This window comes from Taurulus bubalis (genome assembly GCF_910589615.1).
Source record: "Taurulus bubalis genome assembly, chromosome: 21".
Taxonomy (NCBI): Eukaryota; Metazoa; Chordata; class Actinopteri; order Perciformes; family Cottidae; genus Taurulus; species Taurulus bubalis.
In genome coordinates, this window is record NC_136609.1 from 11,786,980 (window position 1) to 11,807,429 (window position 20,450).

General features: G+C 48.9%; 1 protein-coding gene across 2 annotated transcripts; it reads left to right on the top strand.

Annotated features, from left to right (window-relative positions):
* On the top strand, positions 1-19,513 carry LOC306752853 (sodium/potassium-transporting ATPase subunit alpha-1). 2 transcript variants are annotated; one of them, XM_079236674.1, is made up of 23 exons: positions 1-273; positions 9,195-9,308; positions 9,782-9,841; positions 10,653-10,754; positions 10,856-10,957; positions 11,032-11,145; positions 11,265-11,399; positions 11,697-11,814; positions 11,905-12,173; positions 12,254-12,562; positions 14,183-14,317; positions 14,614-14,809; positions 14,905-15,080; positions 15,162-15,298; positions 15,408-15,558; positions 16,684-16,852; positions 16,939-17,093; positions 17,202-17,325; positions 17,929-18,074; positions 18,160-18,290; positions 18,574-18,675; positions 18,860-18,951; positions 19,185-19,513. In XM_079236674.1, the coding sequence occupies exons 1-23, from the start codon at positions 262-264 to the stop codon at positions 19,211-19,213; spliced, it is 3,078 nt and encodes a 1,025-aa protein (XP_079092800.1). In that variant the 5' UTR covers positions 1-261; the 3' UTR covers positions 19,214-19,513. The 2 variants fall into 2 exon arrangements, with proteins under 2 accessions (XP_079092800.1, XP_079092799.1); XM_079236673.1 differs by having other exon boundaries at positions 16,939-17,325.
* Positions 19,514-20,450: the final 937 nt, after the last annotated feature.

Below are 20,450 nucleotides of genomic sequence, written 5' to 3' on the forward strand. Positions count from 1 at the left end.
AAGGAACGCCGTCTATAAGTATTGGAGGAGCTGCCGCGGCGGCTCGCGAGCTCGGATGTGTGTCCTGGAGGAGTGACACGTGCTCTGTTGGACCAAAAAATAAAATAAAAAAAAAAACAGTAAAAAAAAAATACAAAATAACGGGACACATCCAGGGATATTATTTCGTTGTAATATCTTATGGTGCACATGATTTTTTAAGGTGGACTTGTGTTGCTCAACTTTTACTTGAAGAAGAATTAAGTCCACATCTTAGCAACCATGGGACGAGGAGTGAGTATAAACGTTGTCTTTGTTTCACTTCCCTGATACTAACCTCCGTGTTGATGCGCGGCGCGGGACTCGAACTTCACCATTGAAACAAGTGGTTTACTGCGTCGACGCTCATGTCGCGTGCGGCGCCGGAGACTCACATGTGTTTAGTTTGTTGCAACAAAAAGACGCCGCTGTGTGAAAAGTACTGCGGGGACTTCCGCGTTGCCCTCTTGTCTGGAGGGGGTGGGGGGAGGCGAAGGAGAAGGAGCCCGTGGGAAGAAGTAAGTTTCCACCGCGCGTAAAGACGCGGCTCCGCGCGGCTCGGTGCCCGGTTACATAACGGGAGGCTCTGGAGCGCACGGACTGTCAAAGTTTTCGCGGGGTAACGGAATTAGCTGCGGGAGGAAAAGCCCGTGTGAACGGAGAAAATAACGGCGCGCAGGGGGGGTCATTTCACCGTTATTTCTGCTGCAATTTAAAGCCCCAAACCGGGTAAAAACATGCGCTCTTTTATGTTTTATAGTTCATATTTCTATATGTGAGGTGGCTTTCGAAACGCACCAGGAGTCTTTTTTTATTTTTTTTGAGCGTTTCCAAACATTTTTCCCCTCTCGTGTGTCACAGCTGTGTGCGCTGCTCTAACGGCTAGAAGTGGGAGGACATGTTAAAAGTCCAGCCCACTCTTCTTCTTCTTCTGCTTCTTCTTCTTCTTCTGCTTCTTCTTCTGCTTCTTCTGCTTCTTCTTCTTCTTCTGCTTCTTCTTCGTCTGCTGGGAGGTGTGGAGCTCTGTGGCCAAGTGTCTCCAAAGTTATCTTAAATCACATCTGCTCCCCTTTTAGGGAGAAAGTGTAGCTGCTTTTTTTTTTAGGCTCACATTTTTTGTTTTTTTAATGATGCAACTACAAATAATGCATCGTGGTAGATGTCAATGAATTGGTCCTAAATTCCAGAATAAAGCAGATAAAAATGTGCATATTGAATGTATTTTTATAGCTTTTTTTTAATTACATTTCAAAGCTTTGTTGTTGTGTCATACAAATAGAAAAAAATGGCACCAAGAAGCAGTAATCCATCATTAATAGATTCATATTTCATTTATAATATTGTATGAAAATAGCCTGAAAGTTGTGTTTAAACTTTGTAATGGGAGGTTTTTCAGGCTTGGTAGGAAGATCTCCATCTTTTCTTTCCTCCTGTGGGGCGTTCGGCTGCAGACGAAGGGCTTTTGTGGTTTGTGTTGTTAAATATTTCATTCACGTGCCTTATTTATCATAACTACCATTATTTAGTATGATATTTTGATTAGAGGCTTCCTTTCGAGGCTGTCCTGTCAAAAGGACGATTCAGTCGCTCGTAGATGGATGCTGTGATTCTTCTGTAATTTTCCCACCAAACTTAAATTGAAAGGGATGGAATTGAACCGCCGGTGTATGAAATATCAGTCGTCGCCACACCCTGCCATGCTGCGCAACAGAAACACTCATTATGGATTCATCCTGCGAAGGATGGACAGTTGGACGGAGGGAGAGAAAGGGAGGGTGGGGAGAGAAAGATGGATGGATGGATGGAGAGAGAGAGAGAGAGAGAGAGAGAGAGAGAGAGAGAGAGAGAGAGAGAGAGAGAGAGAGAGAGAGAGAGAGAGAGAGAGAGAGAGAGAGAGAGAGAGAGAGAGAGAGAGAGAGAGAGAGAGAGATCTGGCGGGAGATGTGAAGCAGAATTGCTCATTCAGTCTCGCTCCCTTTCTCCTCGTTCTCCATGACAGTCTCATTTACAGTCCTCAGCTTCTTCTTCGCTGCTGCCGATTTCTTTTCCTCCCCATGTGTGATGAAAGCCGTGCCCTGCCCCCATCCAGCCTCCCTCCTCCTCCCCTCCTTCCCTCACCCCCTCCGCTCGTCCTCTTCTCTCCTCTCCTCTTTTACATTCAGTGCACAAACAAATAACTAAACTTGGAGGAGCTGATCGCCACCACAGAGCTCTCCAAGGCGCAGAGGGAGAGGGGGAGGAAGATGAAGGGGGAGGAAGATGAGTGGTTTTGTAGTAATGGAGAGGCGTCAGGGCAGTGAGAGAGAGCAGGTATGAAAAGAGTCTTGTTGTTGTTTTCTCCCCTCATGACATCATGCTTCTCAGGGTTTTCTCGTCACGTCGGCACACGGCGTGAGAGGAGAGGAGAGGGGGGTTGATTGCTTCAAAGAGGGGGGGGGGGGGGGGGGGGGGGGGAGGAGGAGGGGGGGGGGGGGGGGGGGGGGTTAGGGAGAGCCGAGAGGCACCAGTTGCCGCATTGCCACCATTGAGCAACTTGGTTCCCAGGCGTGATGGAGAGGAACGAGTGAGATTTAGATGAAGGGGTTCTTTGGGAAAGGGGGAGTGGCTTAATAAAGAAGTCTTCATTTGTCTGTTTTAGTGGATAACGTCTCGTATAAAACAGTCGGGCGGCGATGCAGAGCAGAATTTGGGAGACAGCTGTCGATCTCCCGCCGGCAGGAGGGAGGGGGGGTCCGACTAAATATTTAATAATCTCACCTGAATCAACAATTCTCCTTTTTCTCCCTAATTGCCTCAATTATAAAGTCGTTTTCATCTCAAAGCGGTTGCTTTCTAGAGACGTGCTCTGGTGCCTCTGCTGCCGCCTGAGGTTCTGTTTCTGGTCGTCTTTCACAGTTTGAAGGTCTGTTTAACGCATGAGGGGCAGACGGGTTCAGTGTCTGGACGTCTGGAGGGGTCAGAGGTCAGGCAGCTTCTCACCCGCTGATATAGAGCCACCGCTTCTAAAGTGTGTACATCTCCCGTCTGTAGGGGGAGAGCGGAGACGGTAAATTCCCCTACGAAGGATTTATCTCTTTAGCGGCCAGAGATGGCAACACTCGAGACACACACACACACACACACACACACACACACACACACACACACACACACACACACACACACACACACACACACACACACACACTCTGTTCCTCCCACTGTGAGCTGACCTGGCATGTCAGCCCTCGGCCACTTTTCATCTCAGCCAAAGGGGCACCCCGACTACACCTTCACATCCATTCTTTACAGTCTGTTTCCCTCTTGTTCTCTGTGTTTGTACCTGTTTTCCTCCTCTCTGACCCTCTCTCCCTCCCTCCCCCTCTCTCTCTCTCTCTCTCTCTCTCTCTCTCTCTGGGGATTTAACATTCTTTCCGCTCGGCAGTCATTCTGTATTAACGGGGCTTTTGTCACACGCCACCTCTCGTCTGTGACAGAACACAGCGAACTCCCTCTCTCCTCCTTTCCCTCCTTTCTTTCCTGTATTTCCCTTCTCCTCTTGTTGTGCCGTGTTTTCATCCCTCTTTCTTGTCTCTTTCACAAACTCTCTCTCTCTCTCTCTCTCTCTGGTGGAGCAGCTTGAGCCGGTTGGTTTTTCCGCGGCGGCTCTTGTGCACTTCCCCTGCGTTGCTCTGCAGAAGTGGAACGAACAGTCGCATCGTAAACATCCAACTCCAGAAGACCCGCCCCTCCTCCCTCCACGAGGAAACGTGACATTTCCCGCCACCAAAAGAACGTCACGCCGTAAACCAGGTCGAGAACATGAAACCAGAGCCACCGGCTCGTTTGTTGGTGTGACTATGACACATGTACAACAGGAAATCGTTCCAGGAAGTGATGCAACTTGTCGCTGCGTTGTCTTGGCCCGTTAACGCCACGGAGGTGTGGCTGAAGGCCTGACAGGGATTTACTGGTTCATTCATTCTCTTCCAGAGCTTCAATGACTTGTTTTTCCCACAAAGAGTCCTTGTATGAAATGAACTATTTACATCTGGGGGCAGGGAAGATCCTCTACGTTGTAAAATGATGTAAGGAACAGAAACAGAGCTTTGTTGTCTCTGAATGGATAATCGGTAAGAAAATCTCAAAGCTTTTGAAGAAGTAGTTGTTTGTTCAGAGGATTGTGACGCAGTCATATTTAACGGGACGGCGTCTGTAATACTGAGTCAAGACGCGTCAGGTGACCCCGCGGTCACATGACCAACACGCTTTGTGCACTTCTCAGGGTCGGTGCTGTTGTGCGTCACTCTGGCAGTTAAAAGAAAAGAGTGTCCGCAAAAGTTTCCAACAAGGACACACATTGGTTCATTCATTCACTTTTGTTCTGCTGGAAGTTGCTCAGGACGTGAAGGGAGTGTTAAACACGGCCGTGTGTAAATTAACACACTTTCTTTTCACTCTTTCAACAGGAGAGAGAGAGAGAGAGAGAGAGAGAGAGAAACCTGGGTGGAAATGGAGGAAATGAAGGAGTAGGGGAGGGAGGGGAATGAGGAGAAAGAGGAGGGGCATTGGGGAGAAAGAGGAGGGGCTACAACACTTGACTCTGGCCATTCACATATCTGAATAGGTGTGGCAATAGTCGCTGGTAGCAACCGGGCAAAGTCCCAGGAGAGTGTGTGTGTGTGTGTGTGTGTGTGTGTGTGTGTGTGTGTGTGTGTGTGTGTGTGTGTGTGTGTGTGTGTGTGTGTGTGTGTGTGTGTGTGTGTGTGTGTGTGTGTGTGTGTGTGTGTGTGTGTGTGTGTGTCGGCACAGTTGAATGAGCAGCTTGTGTATCTGGCTGAAAACCCTAGTTCAGAGGAATTCACCCGGCCTGTAAAAAAAAAAAAGTGTGTGCTTTAAAATATGCGGCCGCTTGACCGAGCGCTCTCTTCTGATGTTGGTTTGAGCCCGGAGGTCGATGTTCTCCCAGGCGAGGGGGGAGAGCCTGTAAGGGGGGGAGAGGCCTCGGGGTTGGATTGCTACCCGGAGAGAATCGCTTATCCAACAGCTGAAGGGTTCTCAGAGTCCGGTTCTCGCTCACAGTTCCGGTTCCCTTTCATTCAGATCTCCCCACGATGTTGAAACCCTCTTTGAAAGGCTTGTCCGCTCCACTCTGCTGGATCTGGATCTTGAACTTGTCGTCATCGATCGAGGCCTTTCAGTGGAGGCCGACCAACGCGCATAAATAAGCCGCATTTTAGTGAAGTTCTGCTCCTCCGCCGTTTTAGGAAATCCCCACAAATCTCCATCAAGGCCCGGAGGGAGAGAAAAATGCAGCGTCGGCCGGACAAAGTGGCCCACATGCTCGTGGTCTTAACAGCCTCATGGAAAGATTTGAGCCTTTTGTTTGTGTTTTTGATGCGGATTTAATGGAAGTGGTACAAAGGGCCATTGTTCTGTGTCCAGTAGGCTTCTGTGTGTGTGTGTGTGTGTGTGTGTGTGTGTGTGTGTGTGTGTGTGTGTGTGTGTGTGTGTGTGTGTGTGCGTGTTTGTTTGTTTTTCATCCGCCACATCATCGCTTCCGAGCATCCCTCCAATTCTGCCTTCCATGCCCTCCTCTTCCCTTTGTTCCTTCTCATTCGTTTGATTTAGTCCTCGTCTCCTGTTGGAGAACGTCGTCTTTTTATGGAAAACAGTGCTGCATAAAAACCAAAAAAACACATTTCGAACGCATCGGGTGCAGAACAAAAAGGATGTTCAAAGAGTTTTGGAACCAGTGCTGCGAATGTGGCACGACAGGTGGCCTTTGTAAGAATCCCTCCTGCAGGACGCTCATAGAAGCTCACGGGGTTTTGAGATGATCGGGTCAGGCGTCGCTGTACGTGAAGTCACCGAACTAAAAATAGGCCAAAATAGAACGAGCAACATGTCGGCCAAGTGCAACGTTTCTGGGCTTTTATTGCACTAAATTCTTGGCACAGTCTGTGAACACATATCTTTGAGGTTTTATCACACTGAGGATGAGGGTGGAGGCGTGTCATCAGCAGCTCGGTTGTGGTCGTCCGAGTGCAGCCATGCAGTCGTTCAAAGGAAAGATCGGCGGCGTTCTGACAGCGGACTCTTTGAGTCTGACGTCACGGACTCTGCCGTTTGCTCGGGCTCTTATTTTGGTAAATTGAAGTGGTGCACTTGAACCACCGGGTGTTTTGGCTCTTGCAGATGTGCAGGCCTCACTGGTCGCTATGCAAACTCTTCAGGTCGCCAAGGAGCGAGTCAGGGAGACGTCAGGGAACTGCACTTCAATTATTATGTAGTTTTAATGCTTAAATTTAGACTAGGGCTGCAACTAGAGTGCATTTCTATCGCCAGCTTTTATTTTCTCAAATACATAGTGAATATTTTAAATTTCTTACTATAACTGTTTGCTTTTATTAAATGGTTTGTACCAAATGAACAACATTTAAATGATTCTGATAGACTTGTAATTATCTGTTACACATAAACGGGAAACCATCATTTAAATATCTGTATTTAAAGTGGCAATCTCAAAGATTTTAATTTAAATAAATGTCCAGTAAGGTAACACAATAGTGCATGGAGTCTGAGTCTATGAGTCTGAGTCTATGAGTCTGAGTCCATGAGTCTATGGCTCACTGAAGACAATCCTGAAACCTAATGCATTAAAATAAAAGAGGAAAATACTTTTGTTTCTTCTTGCATAGAAAATATTTAAATGATAAGTATCGACCTTTAAAAAGAGGCCAAACAGAGAGCTGCTGTCATAAAGTCTGCGTTCCGACTTCGTGCTCCGGACCCCTTGTTTGTGATTTACTTGCCTCGGGCCAGATGGCCCCTGGGGGCCTCGGGGTCCAGCGGGTGAGATCTGGCCGCAGTGATCCAGAACCAGGCTCCGTGTTTTCCCAGCTTCGCCGGCCAGGAGGCTGGAGCAACAATAACAACATGTGCTGGGATCACCCTCTGCTCCGGTGACTCCCTGGGAAGCTTCAGAAGAAAGAAGGCCGGCGCAGCAGAAAAACAACATTAGTTAGCATGTTTCCATGACGGTGTCACATGTGGTCGTACCGGTGGGTTTCTGTCACATATACCATCCATCCATCCATCCATCCATCCATCCATCCATTATCAGCCGCTTATCCGGGGTCGGGTTGCGGTGGCAGCAGGTTCATCAGGCCGACCCAGGCTTCCCTCTCACCCGCAACACTTTCCAGCTCATTCTGGGATCCCGAGGCGTTCCAAGGCCAGCCGGGAGATATAATCCCTCCAGCGTGTCCTCGGTCTTCCCCGGGGTCTCCTACCAGTTGGACGTGCCTGGAAAACCTCTAATGGGAGGCGTCCAGGAGGCATCCTGACTAGATGAACCACCTCAGCTGACTCCTTTTGACACGAAGGAGCAGCGACTCGACTCCAAGCTCCTCCTGATGTCCGAGCTCCTTACCCTATCTCTAAGGGTGAGCCCAGCCACCCTGCGGAGGAAGCTCATTTCACATATACCAGCTTCCAAAATGGCTGCTGCAGACAAACGGCTGGTTTGTAGTCCTTGGGCGTTTTTGTAGTCTTTGTAGTCTCTCCCTGCTGACGGCCTCTCACCTCCGGTCCGTGCTGCTGAGTTCTAGATGCTCATCGATGTCTGCTCCTCACCTGCAGCACGCCCCGGCTAGGAAGTCAAGACTTCTATCCTGCAGGTTTCATTATGCGCCATAATATTGTCCTTTTATTGTCAACATGCAAAAAGTCTGCATGTTGCATTGGACTCGATGGTCCAATGCAACAACACAAAACATTTGACAACATTCTATTTATAGAATTCTATCTATATCTAAACCTTATTATCAGTGTGTCGCTGGCCGTCTGGATACCGTGCAGCAATAAAGTTAGGATGTGTGTTTGACACACCGGCCTGGGGAATTGTTCAGTGTTGCGTAAGAGACGACGGAAACCGCTTAGTTGTGTGATTTACCCGCATTTTAAATTTCACCGTGGCGCTCTCCTCCTGTCTGGCTCTTTCTTCCTCCCTGTCTCACCTGCTCTCTGTCACTCCGCCACACACACACACACACACACACACACACACACACACACACACCCCCGTCTGGCTGTCAGCCGTCTAGAAGACACAACCTTTTGTTGCTCTGGGATGTGTGTGCGGAGAGAAAAGGGACCGGCAGTCACTCCCAGCTGATGCTGCGATAGAGGAAGTCACGTGAGAGGAGTGTCTCACACATCAATAAGTGTGTGTGAGATCCCGTTTTAATTAAAATCTTATCCTGCCTACAGCGAGAGAATTTGTGTCGCAGTCGGAGTGAAAATCAGCAAAATGTCCCCAAGTGTGATGATCAGTAAATGACTCCGGTGGGTTATCGTTCCTCTGAGGGCTTCGGCTGAGCCGCTTCATTGTCGGGTTACGTTCAGGAAAGCTGGTGAAGGAGTAACTCGTTGTTTTAGTTTTCCCCTCACTATCACGGTGGCGCCCTTCAGTGGGTGTTTTTAAACCAGTGAGGGTTGTTTTCTCCCTCCAGCCTTATCTGTCTTACCCAGCGCGTATCTTCCAACTGACCAAAAGACGTGCGCCGGCCTTTTGGTTTCATTGTTGAACCCTTCAGTGACGTAAAAAGCAGCAGAAAGTGATCGTCACATGTTTGGAGCTTTTGCAAATCAAGAATCAGAAATACACACATTAGAGTGTTCAGTCTTGATTAAAGATCAGCTGATTGTAGTTGGACTCAAACAAAAGGAAGCAGTTTGTAGAAAACCTTTAAAAAGTTTGCCTGAAAGAGTGGATCCCCGTGGAGATGAAGTCTGCAGGGACAGACGGCGCCGGACCCACGGAGACGGGATCCAAGACTTCACCCTCTCCCCCTGATTCAGGCCACAGCTTCTCGGTTCTGCACTTGGCTGTTTATCTAAACCGGTTCCAGGTGCATCGACCCAAATGAAGTCTCAAAAAAGATGCGGCGTGACAAAAATGTTCTTTTTTGAGTCTTCATCGGACGTCCATTTGATGTATGATACTCAGGTTGCAAAATGTTAATATTTCTGACTAATTAAGGTCACTGTACATCTTCAGGCCCAACATGCAAGTGCCGGAATTGGCAAAGCAACAAAGTATATTTCTGATCCTGGACCAGTGGCCCAGTCTCCACCTCGTCTCATCATTTCTGTTACGTGTCACTCATCAGTGTTTCTCTCATTGTCTCCAGGAAGGACGCGAGCAGTATGAGCTGGCTGCCACCTCGGAGCAGGTCAGCAAGAAGAAGGCGAAGGGGAAGAAGAAAGAGAAGGATATGGATGAACTGAAGAAGGAAGTGGATATGGTGAGTGTCTCAGCTTCTCTGGCCTCAGGCGCTCTTCCTCTGATTGTCTCTTCCCAGATCACGACCCCGTCCTCCACTGTGGTGGTTTCCTTTCCTCGGCCTCTCCTCCTTCATGTGCCTCTTCTCGCCTCGTCTTTCATGTAAAACCCATCCAACTTTCTCCTCTCCTCCTCACTTCATTTCACGCTTTTCTTGCCTCCAATGTATTGCTCACCCGCAATCTCCCTCTGCTCTTCCTCCTTATTATTTCCCTTTTATCCTTCCTCCTCCTCCTCTTCCCTCGCCTCCTTTGTTGGCTCCTCATTCTCTTACCTGTGACTGTTTCTCTGTCGACCTCGTGAAAGGTGTTCATTTTAAAATGAAAGGTCGGCACACAATGAGCTGTGAATGTCAACGGCCTATTGAACACACACACACACACACACACACACACACACTGAGCTGACGCCTCCTTCTTCTCTGTGTCCTCGCAGGACGACCACAAGCTGACCCTCGACGAGCTCAACCGCAAATATGGAACGGACCTGAACAACGTGAGTGAGATGATGAGGATGGCGGCTCCATTGTGTGTTTAGTGTTGAACCTGCAGCTTTAAAAGTCACACAGATTATTTTTCTCTCCAAACTCTGACATAGTAATACTGTGTTTTTAAAGAAGCCGTTATATCAAAGTGTCTAGATGTGCAATATGAGACAAAACTGAATTATTAAGGTAAGTGTAATGCATGTTAAGTTATTGTTTAGCACAATCGCTCCAACCTTATACTTTATAAATCCTTTGCTTTGGTTCCAATTGATCTTCCTGATCTCAATATTTCACTTTAGAGATGCTGGAAGGTGGATTTTGTTCGCCAGGCTAGCTGTTTCCCCCCGTTTCCAGTCTTTGTGCTAAGCTACGCTAACAGGCCGCTAGCTTCATATTTACGGTACATATATGAAAGGTGGTATCTCGACCTTCTCGTCTAAATCTCAGCAAGAAAGCAAATAAAGATATTCATTCCCCAAAATGTCAAAGCGTACATTTTAATTCTATACAGCGAACGTGACATATTTTCATCCTCTTCTGTCTTGAAGACGTGGCTTCAGCCAATCCCATCACACCCTCTCCTCATGCAAATGAGCCCATGCAGATCAAGGAGAATAGTTAATCCGTGCCTCTAAACTGGGTGTCCGAGCCCCGCTGTGAATCCTTGATGAGCTGCAGGAGCCCTGATTCCACGGCGTCCCATTTGTCCTCCTCTTTCTACACTTCTCTCCTTTCCTTCCTCCTACCTGGCCCTTGTTTTTCTGTGGATGCTGTGTGGAAACCGTGGTTGTCAACACTCGTGTCTTCTCTCCACATCAGGGCTTGACTTGTGCAAAGGCCGCTGAGATTCTGATCCGCGACGGGCCCAACGCCCTCACTCCTCCTCCCACCACCCCGGAGTGGGTCAAGTTCTGCAAACAGGTACAGCACCGCCATGAGCGCGCTCTCTTGACTCGGATCAGGCGCTCGCTTACATGTCGGGCTCAGCAGGTCACGCCTGTTCTTCTGTTGCTTCCCTCCAGATGTTTGGCGGGTTCTCCATGCTTCTGTGGACTGGCGCCGTCCTCTGTTTCCTGGCCTACGGTATCCAGGCTGCAATGGAGGACGAGCCGGCCAACGACAATGTGAGAAAGGCTCCTTGTGGTCGATGTGGCAGCAGAGCGATCCCTCCTCTTCATGTCTGTTTCCTGCTCCACAGTTGTACCTGGGCGTGGTGCTCTCTGCTGTCGTCATCATCACCGGCTGCTTCTCCTACTACCAAGAGGCCAAGAGCTCCAAGATCATGGACTCCTTCAAGAACCTGGTCCCACAGGTGCCCCCACCTCCTCCATTCAACCCTTTACTTTCTCTTCCTCAGCGTTTGTGTTGGCAGGAAATGAATTCTCCGTTAGTTTCTCCTCCGTCTCACATGAAGTGTTTCTCGCCTCGCAGCAAGCCCTGGTCGTCCGCGACGGCGAGAAGAAGAACATCAACGCCGAGGAGGTGGTGGTCGGGGATTTAGTGGAGGTCAAAGGTGGAGACCGGATCCCCGCTGACCTGCGAATCATCTCCGCCCACGGCTGCAAGGTGCGTGTTATTTTCTTCTACTTTTTAAGTATCGGACTATGCCTTCTGTTTTTGTCTGTGACCTATTTTAAGCCCTGAACTAAACTCGGCGCCCGAGAGCAACACTTGACCCATTTATCCCCCGATGCTCTTCATCATTCACTGTTATCTCGTGTCATCTTCCCCTCGGAGGCTACAGCCGCAGAGAAGAGGGGTTAACACGCGGAGCGGCATTCTTCTCAGTTTTTATGTTATTTCTTTCCTGTAGCCACGTTGTTTTTCTTTCGTCCATCAATCACAGTCGGTTTCATTTCCCAGGTGGATAACTCCTCTCTAACCGGGGAATCCGAGCCTCAGACCCGTACTCCGGACTTCTCCAACGACAACCCGCTGGAGACCAGGAACATCGCTTTCTTCTCCACCAACTGCGTTGAAGGTAGAGACGGCGCTGCCTTTTAAAATCTGTCGTTCAGAGACTCTGCCGCTAACAAGAATGAATAATAAAATGTCATGGTCCTTGCGTCAGGAACGGCCCGCGGCATCGTGATCAGCACCGGAGACCGAACCGTCATGGGCCGCATCGCCACGCTGGCCTCCGGCCTCGAGGTCGGACGCACCCCGATTTCAATTGAGATCGAGCACTTCATCCACATCATCACCGGCGTGGCCGTGTTCCTGGGCGTCTCCTTCTTCGTCCTCTCGCTCATCCTCGGATACAGCTGGCTGGAGGCCGTCATCTTCCTCATCGGCATCATCGTGGCCAACGTGCCAGAAGGTCTCCTCGCCACCGTCACCGTGAGTCCTCCGGCATTTCTGCCCCGAGTCTCCTTTCTGATTATGTTGATGCTAAACTGAGATATTTCCCCCGTCTCCAGGTGTGTCTGACCCTGACCGCCAAGCGCATGGCGAAGAAGAACTGCCTGGTGAAGAACTTGGAGGCGGTCGAGACCCTGGGCTCCACCTCCACCATCTGCTCCGACAAGACCGGCACCCTGACCCAGAACCGGATGACCGTGGCCCACATGTGGTTCGACAACCAGATCCACGAGGCCGACACCACGGAGAACCAGAGCGGGACCTCCTTCGACAAGAGCTCCGCCACCTGGAACGCCCTGTCCAGAGTCGCCGGCCTCTGTAACCGCGCCGTGTTCCTGGCCGAGCAGTCCGGGCTTCCCATCCTGAAGGTGCGTGAATAAATGCATCCAAATATTAAGGCTTCTCTGGGACAACAACTCTTTTTTTGATATACCGTAAAAGTCGGGTTACAAGCCGCTCCTACCTCCGGTCAGTGTCCCGCTGTAGCTGCTAGCTCCCTGCTGCTAGCTCCCCGGTCCTGCTGCTAGCTCCCCGCTCCTGCTGCTAGCTCCCCGCTCCTGCTGCTACTGCCCGCGTCCCCTCTGCCCAAGTCGGGTGTCAAGCCGGGGCTGGTCTCGCTACCTTCGGTGGTTGTCTGGGAGCTAGCGGGGCGCTAGCGGAGCGCAGCGGGCAACTAGCGGAGGTTAGCGGGCAACTAGCATGAGCGCCAGCTGGCTACAGCGGGGAGGAAAAGGGGACACTGACCGAAGGTAGTAGCGGCGTGTAACCCGACTTTTACGGTATACATTTTTACATTATTTGACAAATAATAAGATCTTAACTAAAAGCAGAAGTCTTCTTTTGTTCAAAAACGTTTTTTTTTTTTTACTGTTCTCAGTCTTTAGTTTGTGGGCTCACTATGTGGGCGGGATCTAAAAGCCTTGTACAGCTGACTCATTTTTCATTTTGAATGTTCAGTTTGAAAATGACCAAACGAGTGTTCCTCTTCAATATTGTTTTTTCTATTTATTTATTGGCTTCACTTCATTTCTAGTAATGCCAACACCTGTTCAAGTGTACTTCATAAAAGATAAGTGTTTGTTCAAATCTGATGAGGTACAGGAGACTCGTTCAACTTCTGGGAAACGATGTCCAATCGGGATCATGCACAGTCTGTGCGTTTACTACAAGTTTGACCAAAGAAGTCTGATCAATATTATATGTCATGCTTCCACCCTTCATGGAGATGTTTTCCCCTCAGCCCAACACTTGTTTTCCAGCTCACACCTCTCTCCCTGGAGGAATCCTCGTGTAACCACGTGGTTTCCTCACGCCAGATGTACGCACGCCTCTCGGCTCCCAGACCTTCCTTGGAGCCCGGTCTCTGGTTTCCACCCTGTGTTAATAACCTGTTAGCGTGTGTGTGTGTGTGTGTGTGTGTGTGGCTGGCATCATGGCTCTAATTACCAGTCATTCACTCTCACTATGCATTATTCTTGGCTGGACCGCAGCAGAGCGAGGTCAGCTCTGTGAACGGGGAAGTCTGTCCCTGATTCACCGAGTGAGGGAGTTTCACCACTGGCTGTTGGCCCCAAAAGTTACATGTGTATAATTTACTCTACATGTTATTCTGGCTTGCCTCCACGGTGGACGGAGAATTAAAGCAAAGAAAGAGCAAAACATACACATATTATTCTGTTTTCTTTCAAAGATCGAGGTTGTTTATTTACCTACCAGACCGTGTACGATGCTATGAAATACAGCTGGAGCATCAACACACCCAGTCACTGAAATAGGATGATAACACTTTAAATGAGTAACACGTCAAAGAGCAAGTGTGATGGTTTACAATAATGTGCGTACAATACTCCTTTAAAAGGTCTTGCTTTACATAACTTTTAATTCCTAAAGCCCCGCACAGCATTACGTCCTCAGGAGGCTTAATGAGTAATTAAAGTGGATGTTCTTGTCGAGGTTAATGGCCTCCGCTCTCCGTCTTCCCCCGCCAGAGAGATGTGGCCGGAGACGCCTCCGAGTCGGCTCTGCTGAAATGCATCGAGCTGTGCTGCGGGTCGGTCCAGGAAATGAGAGACAAAAGCCCCAAGATATCTGAGATCCCGTTCAACTCCACTAACAAGTACCAGGTATGGAACACGGAGCAAGATGGCCGCCTCATCGTCATTAATATTTGGAAACCAATTGTTTGTTAGTTCAGACGCTGTTCCAGAAATATTCATCTCCTCTTTTGTGACCTTTTGTCATGGTATTTTGCTAATTGTTAAAAATGGACTTCCCTTATATAATCTGTCTGTTTCCTCACAAGTATTTTGGAAAAGCCTAAAGGTCAAGAAAGCAACACATAGTTTGTGGCTGGAGTTTATCATCAGTTATTATGAACTATGAAGCACACGCTTTAGATCCTACCCCTGTGTGCACCCAGCTGTCCATTCACAAAGATGGCACCCCTGAAACCGGGTCCAAGCACCTGCTGGTGATGAAGGGCGCCCCAGAGAGGATTCTGGACCGCTGCTCCAGCATCCTGCTGCACGGCAAGGAGCAGGCTCTGGACGACGAGATGAAGGACTCTTTCCAGAACGCCTACCTGGAGCTGGGGGGTCTGGGGGAGAGAGTGCTGGGTGAGGAAGGACAGCAGCTGGGAGTCAGATTAAGGAATTGATTAACAGGGAATTGATCGCTTCATTGGGCAACGTCTTTCTCGTCTCCCTTCCAGGTTTCTGCCACTTCAACCTGCCCGACGACCAGTTCCCAGAGGGCTTTGCTTTCGACACCGAGGAGGTGAACTTCCCCACGGAGAACCTGTGCTTCATCGGCCTCATGTCCATGATCGACCCTCCTCGCGCCGCCGTGCCCGACGCCGTCGGCAAATGCAGGAGCGCCGGAATCAAGGTGAGTCTTTTTCACCTGTGCGGCACGTGAGCGCATCGTTTCACGATCACACCCTGTGGTCATACTGGTCTTCTCCCTCAGGTCATCATGGTGACAGGTGACCACCCAATCACAGCCAAGGCCATTGCTAAGGGCGTGGGCATCATCTCTGAAGGCAACGAGACCGTGGAAGACATCGCTGCCCGCCTGAACATCCCCGTCAACGAAGTCAACCCCAGGTGCAGACACCCGGAGCGCCCCAGGGTCACGTTCTGGGCCCCGTTTAGTTTCTGCTTAATCTGGTGCGACTGCGTTGCAGCAACCTTAACGCCTTCGTGTCCCTTCCAGAGACGCCAAGGCCTGCGTCGTCCACGGCGGGGACCTGAAGGATCTGGCGCCTGAGCAACTCGACGACATCCTAAAGTTCCACACGGAGATCGTCTTTGCCAGAACCTCCCCGCAGCAGAAGCTGATCATCGTGGAGGGATGCCAGAGACAGGTAGGAACCACACACACACACACACACACACACACACACACACACACACACACACACACACACACACACACACACACACACACACACACACACACACACACACACACACACACACACACACACACACACACACATGAGGCGTTGGTGAACATGTCCCTGAAAACATGAACACAAACGCAGCTTTGCCTACGCTGTATTATGCAAATGCATGAGTGCATATTTGATATCCATGTCCCCGATGCTTATTTATGATTATTGCTTTGGTCTGACTGAAGTTGGCGGCATAATGGAGCGCAGCATCTGTCATGCTGTGACCTCACATGAATATTCATGAGGGCATCAGTAGGCAGAGCGAACTGTTTACTGTTGGAATTGGACTCTGGATTTATTTAGATATAAATGTTTTTGTTAATTATCGTCTCGAGGACAACCAGGAACGTGATATTCTTCTGACGCTGCGTCCGTTTCATCTTGGCCTTTTTTAATATTTAACCAAACCCTGACCCCAGAACTAATGAGCACAACGTATTCCAGTGGGAGGGGTTCAATGAGGACTTGTTGGTGACATTTCCTGTTATGAACTCAATAACTTAATTCCACTGCCTCAGTAACTCAGACACTTAGTCTTAGAATTACTGAGATTATATTTGAAATGTCTCACCATTCCCTTTTGGTTATATTTAAGTATATTTTCACCTTTTGCCCTGGACTCATCAACAAAAACCTGTCTGTACTCCAAACTGGGAGCTCACTGACCGCCAGCTAAGCTCCCCAATGACTATAGATAAGGATATACGTGTATGTATGTGTAGCTTGGTCTTCATGCAGAAACCTACATCGGAACACGTGCAAAAATAGCTTTTTGGCGCAGCTGGGAAGATACCGAATGATTTAAAAAAACAACCTGTTTTTTCTCAAGGAAATCCTCTCTTTCCTCAACCTTTTTGACAACCGATAAGAATAATTCCCTGTTGTGTGAAAGAAAAAGGAAAAGCTGCGGCGTGATGTAGAGAAAATGGAAATGTCACTCAACCGCAGGAATGACTTTTCTCTGAAGTGGCCTTTTGGAAATAGACTTTAATTCTCTGGTCTCTGGCTCATCGCCGCTCTCCTCCGTGTCTGCAGGGCGCCATTGTGGCCGTGACGGGCGACGGCGTGAACGACTCTCCCGCCCTGAAGAAGGCCGACATCGGCGTGGCGATGGGTATCTCTGGATCCGACGTCTCCAAACAGGCGGCTGACATGATCCTGCTGGACGACAACTTTGCCTCCATCGTGACCGGAGTGGAAGAAGGTGACAGACCTGCAGAAATGTGGACGGAGCATCGGTGTAGCCGCTCGATCTGTCCTCCATGTTAACCTTTTTAATGACCTCATCAGGCCGTCTGATCTTTGACAACTTGAAGAAGTCCATCGCCTACACTCTGACCAGTAACATCCCCGAGATCACCCCCTTCCTCCTCTTCATCATCGCCAACATCCCTCTGCCCCTGGGAACCGTCACCATCCTCTGCATTGACCTGGGAACTGACATGGTGAGGATGCTCTTATTTATTCAGATCCACCTTCATCTTAGCAGTTTAATTCTAAACGGAAACAAAAATGGCCGCTCATTTCACGTCAACCTGCTCATTGTCCCCCAGGTCCCGGCCATCTCCCTGGCCTACGAAGCGGCAGAGAGCGACATCATGAAGCGACAGCCCAGAAACCCCAAAACGGACAAGCTGGTGAACGAGAGGCTCATCAGCATCGCCTACGGACAGATCGGTAAACGGGCCGCTTGCGTCTCCTCGACTAGAAGTCCAAATGTACCGAGAGCACGGCTCCGTGTGTCCGTGGAAGATTCCTCTGCAGCTCAGCATCTGGGTGGTCCAAGATAACCAGGAGAGGCCGGCACCAAATATAGGCTCATACTGATTGTGTGTGTGTGTGTGTGTGTGTGTGTGTGTGTGTGTGTGTGGTGACAGAGCGGCGTCTCTGGCTGTGGTTTTTCCCCTCTTTGGTAATGAAACCAGTAAAAGTTGTTTGACCTTTTGAGTTGTTATTCACAGATGAAGTGGGTCCTAAATTGTCTTGTCTTGAAACAATTTCAACATTTAATCATCTTCATTTTGATTAAGCCTCAAACTCCTCAGAAGTCGACTGAATCTCATACATATATTTACTCAGTTATTGATCTAATTTCATGGTTTAGTCCTCAATTATATTGTACTGTCATTCCCTTTCTCATTTAATCAGATTTCCCCCAAAAGACCTCACGGCCAATTGGTATTGATCTCTGGTTTCACATTCTAATTAACGGCGTCAATCTCTTCCGTCTGAAACAAACTAATTTCCGACATTAATCCCAAGACGGTCTCCTCCCTGCAGGTATGATCCAGGCGCTGGCGGGTTTCTTCACCTACTTTGTGATCTTGGCTGAGAATGGCTTCCTGCCCTCCACCCTGCTGGGCATCCGAGTAAACTGGGACAACAGATACCTGAACGACCTGGAGGACAGCTACGGGCAGCAGTGGGTCAGTAACGCTCGCCGCAGGTAGACGTCCAGGTATCGGCCACCTGGTGGAAACCGTGTCTGACGTGCGTTGCGTTCCCCCTCAGACTTACGAGCAGAGGAAGATCGTGGAGTTCACCTGCCACACGGCCTTCTTTGCCAGCATCGTCGTGGTCCAGTGGGCCGACGTGATCGTCTGCAAGACCAGGAGGAACTCCGTGTTCCAGCAGGGCATGAAGTGAGTGCAAAAACAGCTTCCTGGTGCACATATCTAACGCACCTCGGAGGCGGAGCTACTCGAGCAGACGCCTCCTTTTCCGTATTGCCGTCGTGCTTTTCGGAAGAACTCTGTGTGACCTGTGTGTTTATTTGGTGCTTCAAACACATGAAGTGTGTTTAAAAGACGGTCTCGGCGTTTGAGATCCTGGCACCGAGACGTTTTTAAGCTCTTTCAGTCGCTTCGGATTGGCTTGTTTACGTCTCTGGTTTCCCTGTCCCTCGTGTTCCCCCGTGTGTTTCAGGAACAAGATCCTGATCTTTGGGCTGTTCGAGGAGACCGCCCTGGCCGCCTTCCTCTCCTACTGCCCGGGCATGGACGTGGCCCTCAGGATGTACCCGCTCAAGTGAGTAGAGTCTCTGAATCCACCAGCGAGCCGCGCACACGTCCACTTGACTCTGTAATCGTGCAAACTCCCCCGTCCCGCATGTTGCTCATCCAGGCCCGGGGCACGGGGTCACTTTCTCATCTGTGTGTGTGTGTGTGTGTGTGTGTGTGTGTGTGTGTGTGTGTGTGTGTGTGTGTTCCAGGCCCAGCTGGTGGTTCTGCGCCTTCCCTTACTCCCTGCTCATCTTTATCTATGATGAAATCCGTAAGCTGATCCTCAGACGCAGCCCAGGAGGTGAGTCCAGAACCCAAGTTTTATTATTTTCTCCTGTGTTTCTCTACTTCTTTTCTCTCTCCTCCCTCGCTGGTAATTCTTATGTTTAGTGAGGGTGTTATTCCTCTCTTTTACATCTTCTCTCTCATTATACTTTACTGCATGCGTTTCAATAAAGTATAGTAACAAATGAATTCCAAGAAGTTGCCTCTGAACCCCTTGTGTGTGTTTGTTTTCTCCCCCTGCGTGTCCAGGTTGGGTGGAACGGGAGACCTACTATTAAAGAGTCAGTCCGGTCAGCTCTCCACTCCCGTCTTTGCATGAATATTGTCTTGCTGCTCGGAATACAATTTTAACCTCTGTGAAAAAATTGGAACGTGTTTTTATATTAGGGAATGCTTGATACTACTATTAGACAAATACTGAGATGGAACGTGCTGATGATGTTGATAAATGCTAATGCTAATAATGACATGAACACTGAACATCGACATGACTATGCGTGCCTTGTTTCTGAAACAGGACCAATTTTATACATGTTTTTAACAGTTGTAAACGTTCAATAAAAATGCGCTCGAGTCAGGTCCCACAAACGTGTCGTGTGTGTGTGTGTGTGTGTGTGTGTGTGTGTGTGTGTGTGTGTGTGTGTGTGTGTGTGTGTGCTGGAACTGAAGATCAGATTTCTTTTGTTTTCTCTAGGAATACATTGGTAGCTCCAAAGGGAAATAGTGAAAACACAATACGACTAGAACCAGAACTTTAAGTATTTTAAAGCTTTTGGCAAGTTTTCTGTCAAATATTTGTTCATATTTTTGTGTTTAACCCGGAGAGAAGGAGGATAATAATACCCTAAAAATAATGACAACATCCTGTGTACATCTTTTGATCCGTTAAAGACTGATAATCAGTTTAGAGGCCGCAGACACATTTAGCATCCATCTACCTCTAACCTGTAACTAATGACATAAAAAACAACGCCGCCATTTTGACGAGAGCGACTGACAGATTGTATTCAGAAACCAATATTTCTTTGTGTATTTGTAGTCTACATTTGATTTGCTAACACAAACTAACCAGACTAGTTTAAGACATGAAGTTAGTCGGACTCAACCCGTTAGCTTTAGCGTGAGGTAGCTGAAGATGCGCCGCAGCCTCAGGTGAACTCTGCAGCAGCAGACCGTCTCTGATTGGCTGAGGACACGGTGGGGTTTGAGTTTACCGAGAGGCTCTGCTGCGTCTGATCCATTACCCATCATGCTTCGAGCTGGAGAGTCTGAGGCGGCGCCTGCATGTGTCTGTCCTCCCACGGCCGAGTCTGGAGATGAACACAGGAGAGCAGAACTCTGAACACGCCACCGACTTAGATAACGAGGGAGAGAAAGAGGAGTCAACGTGAATCTAACATTCACATTCATGATCTTTGTGTTGGGAAAAAGAGTGAGATGGAAAATGTTGAAACCAAAAACTAGTGGTGATGAAAAGCGAATGGATTTAGGCTGAATTACTCACAACTACCTTTC

Excerpts from the sequence above, each read along its gene's own strand:
- LOC306752853 (XM_079236673.1), top strand. Across the intron at positions 12,174-12,253 it reads GTCTCCTCGCCACCGTCACC|GTGTGTCTGACCCTGACCGC; the intron begins GTGAGTCCTCCG and ends CCCCGTCTCCAG. Across the intron at positions 14,810-14,904 it reads TCTGGGGGAGAGAGTGCTGG|GTTTCTGCCACTTCAACCTG; the intron begins GTGAGGAAGGAC and ends TCTCCCTTCCAG.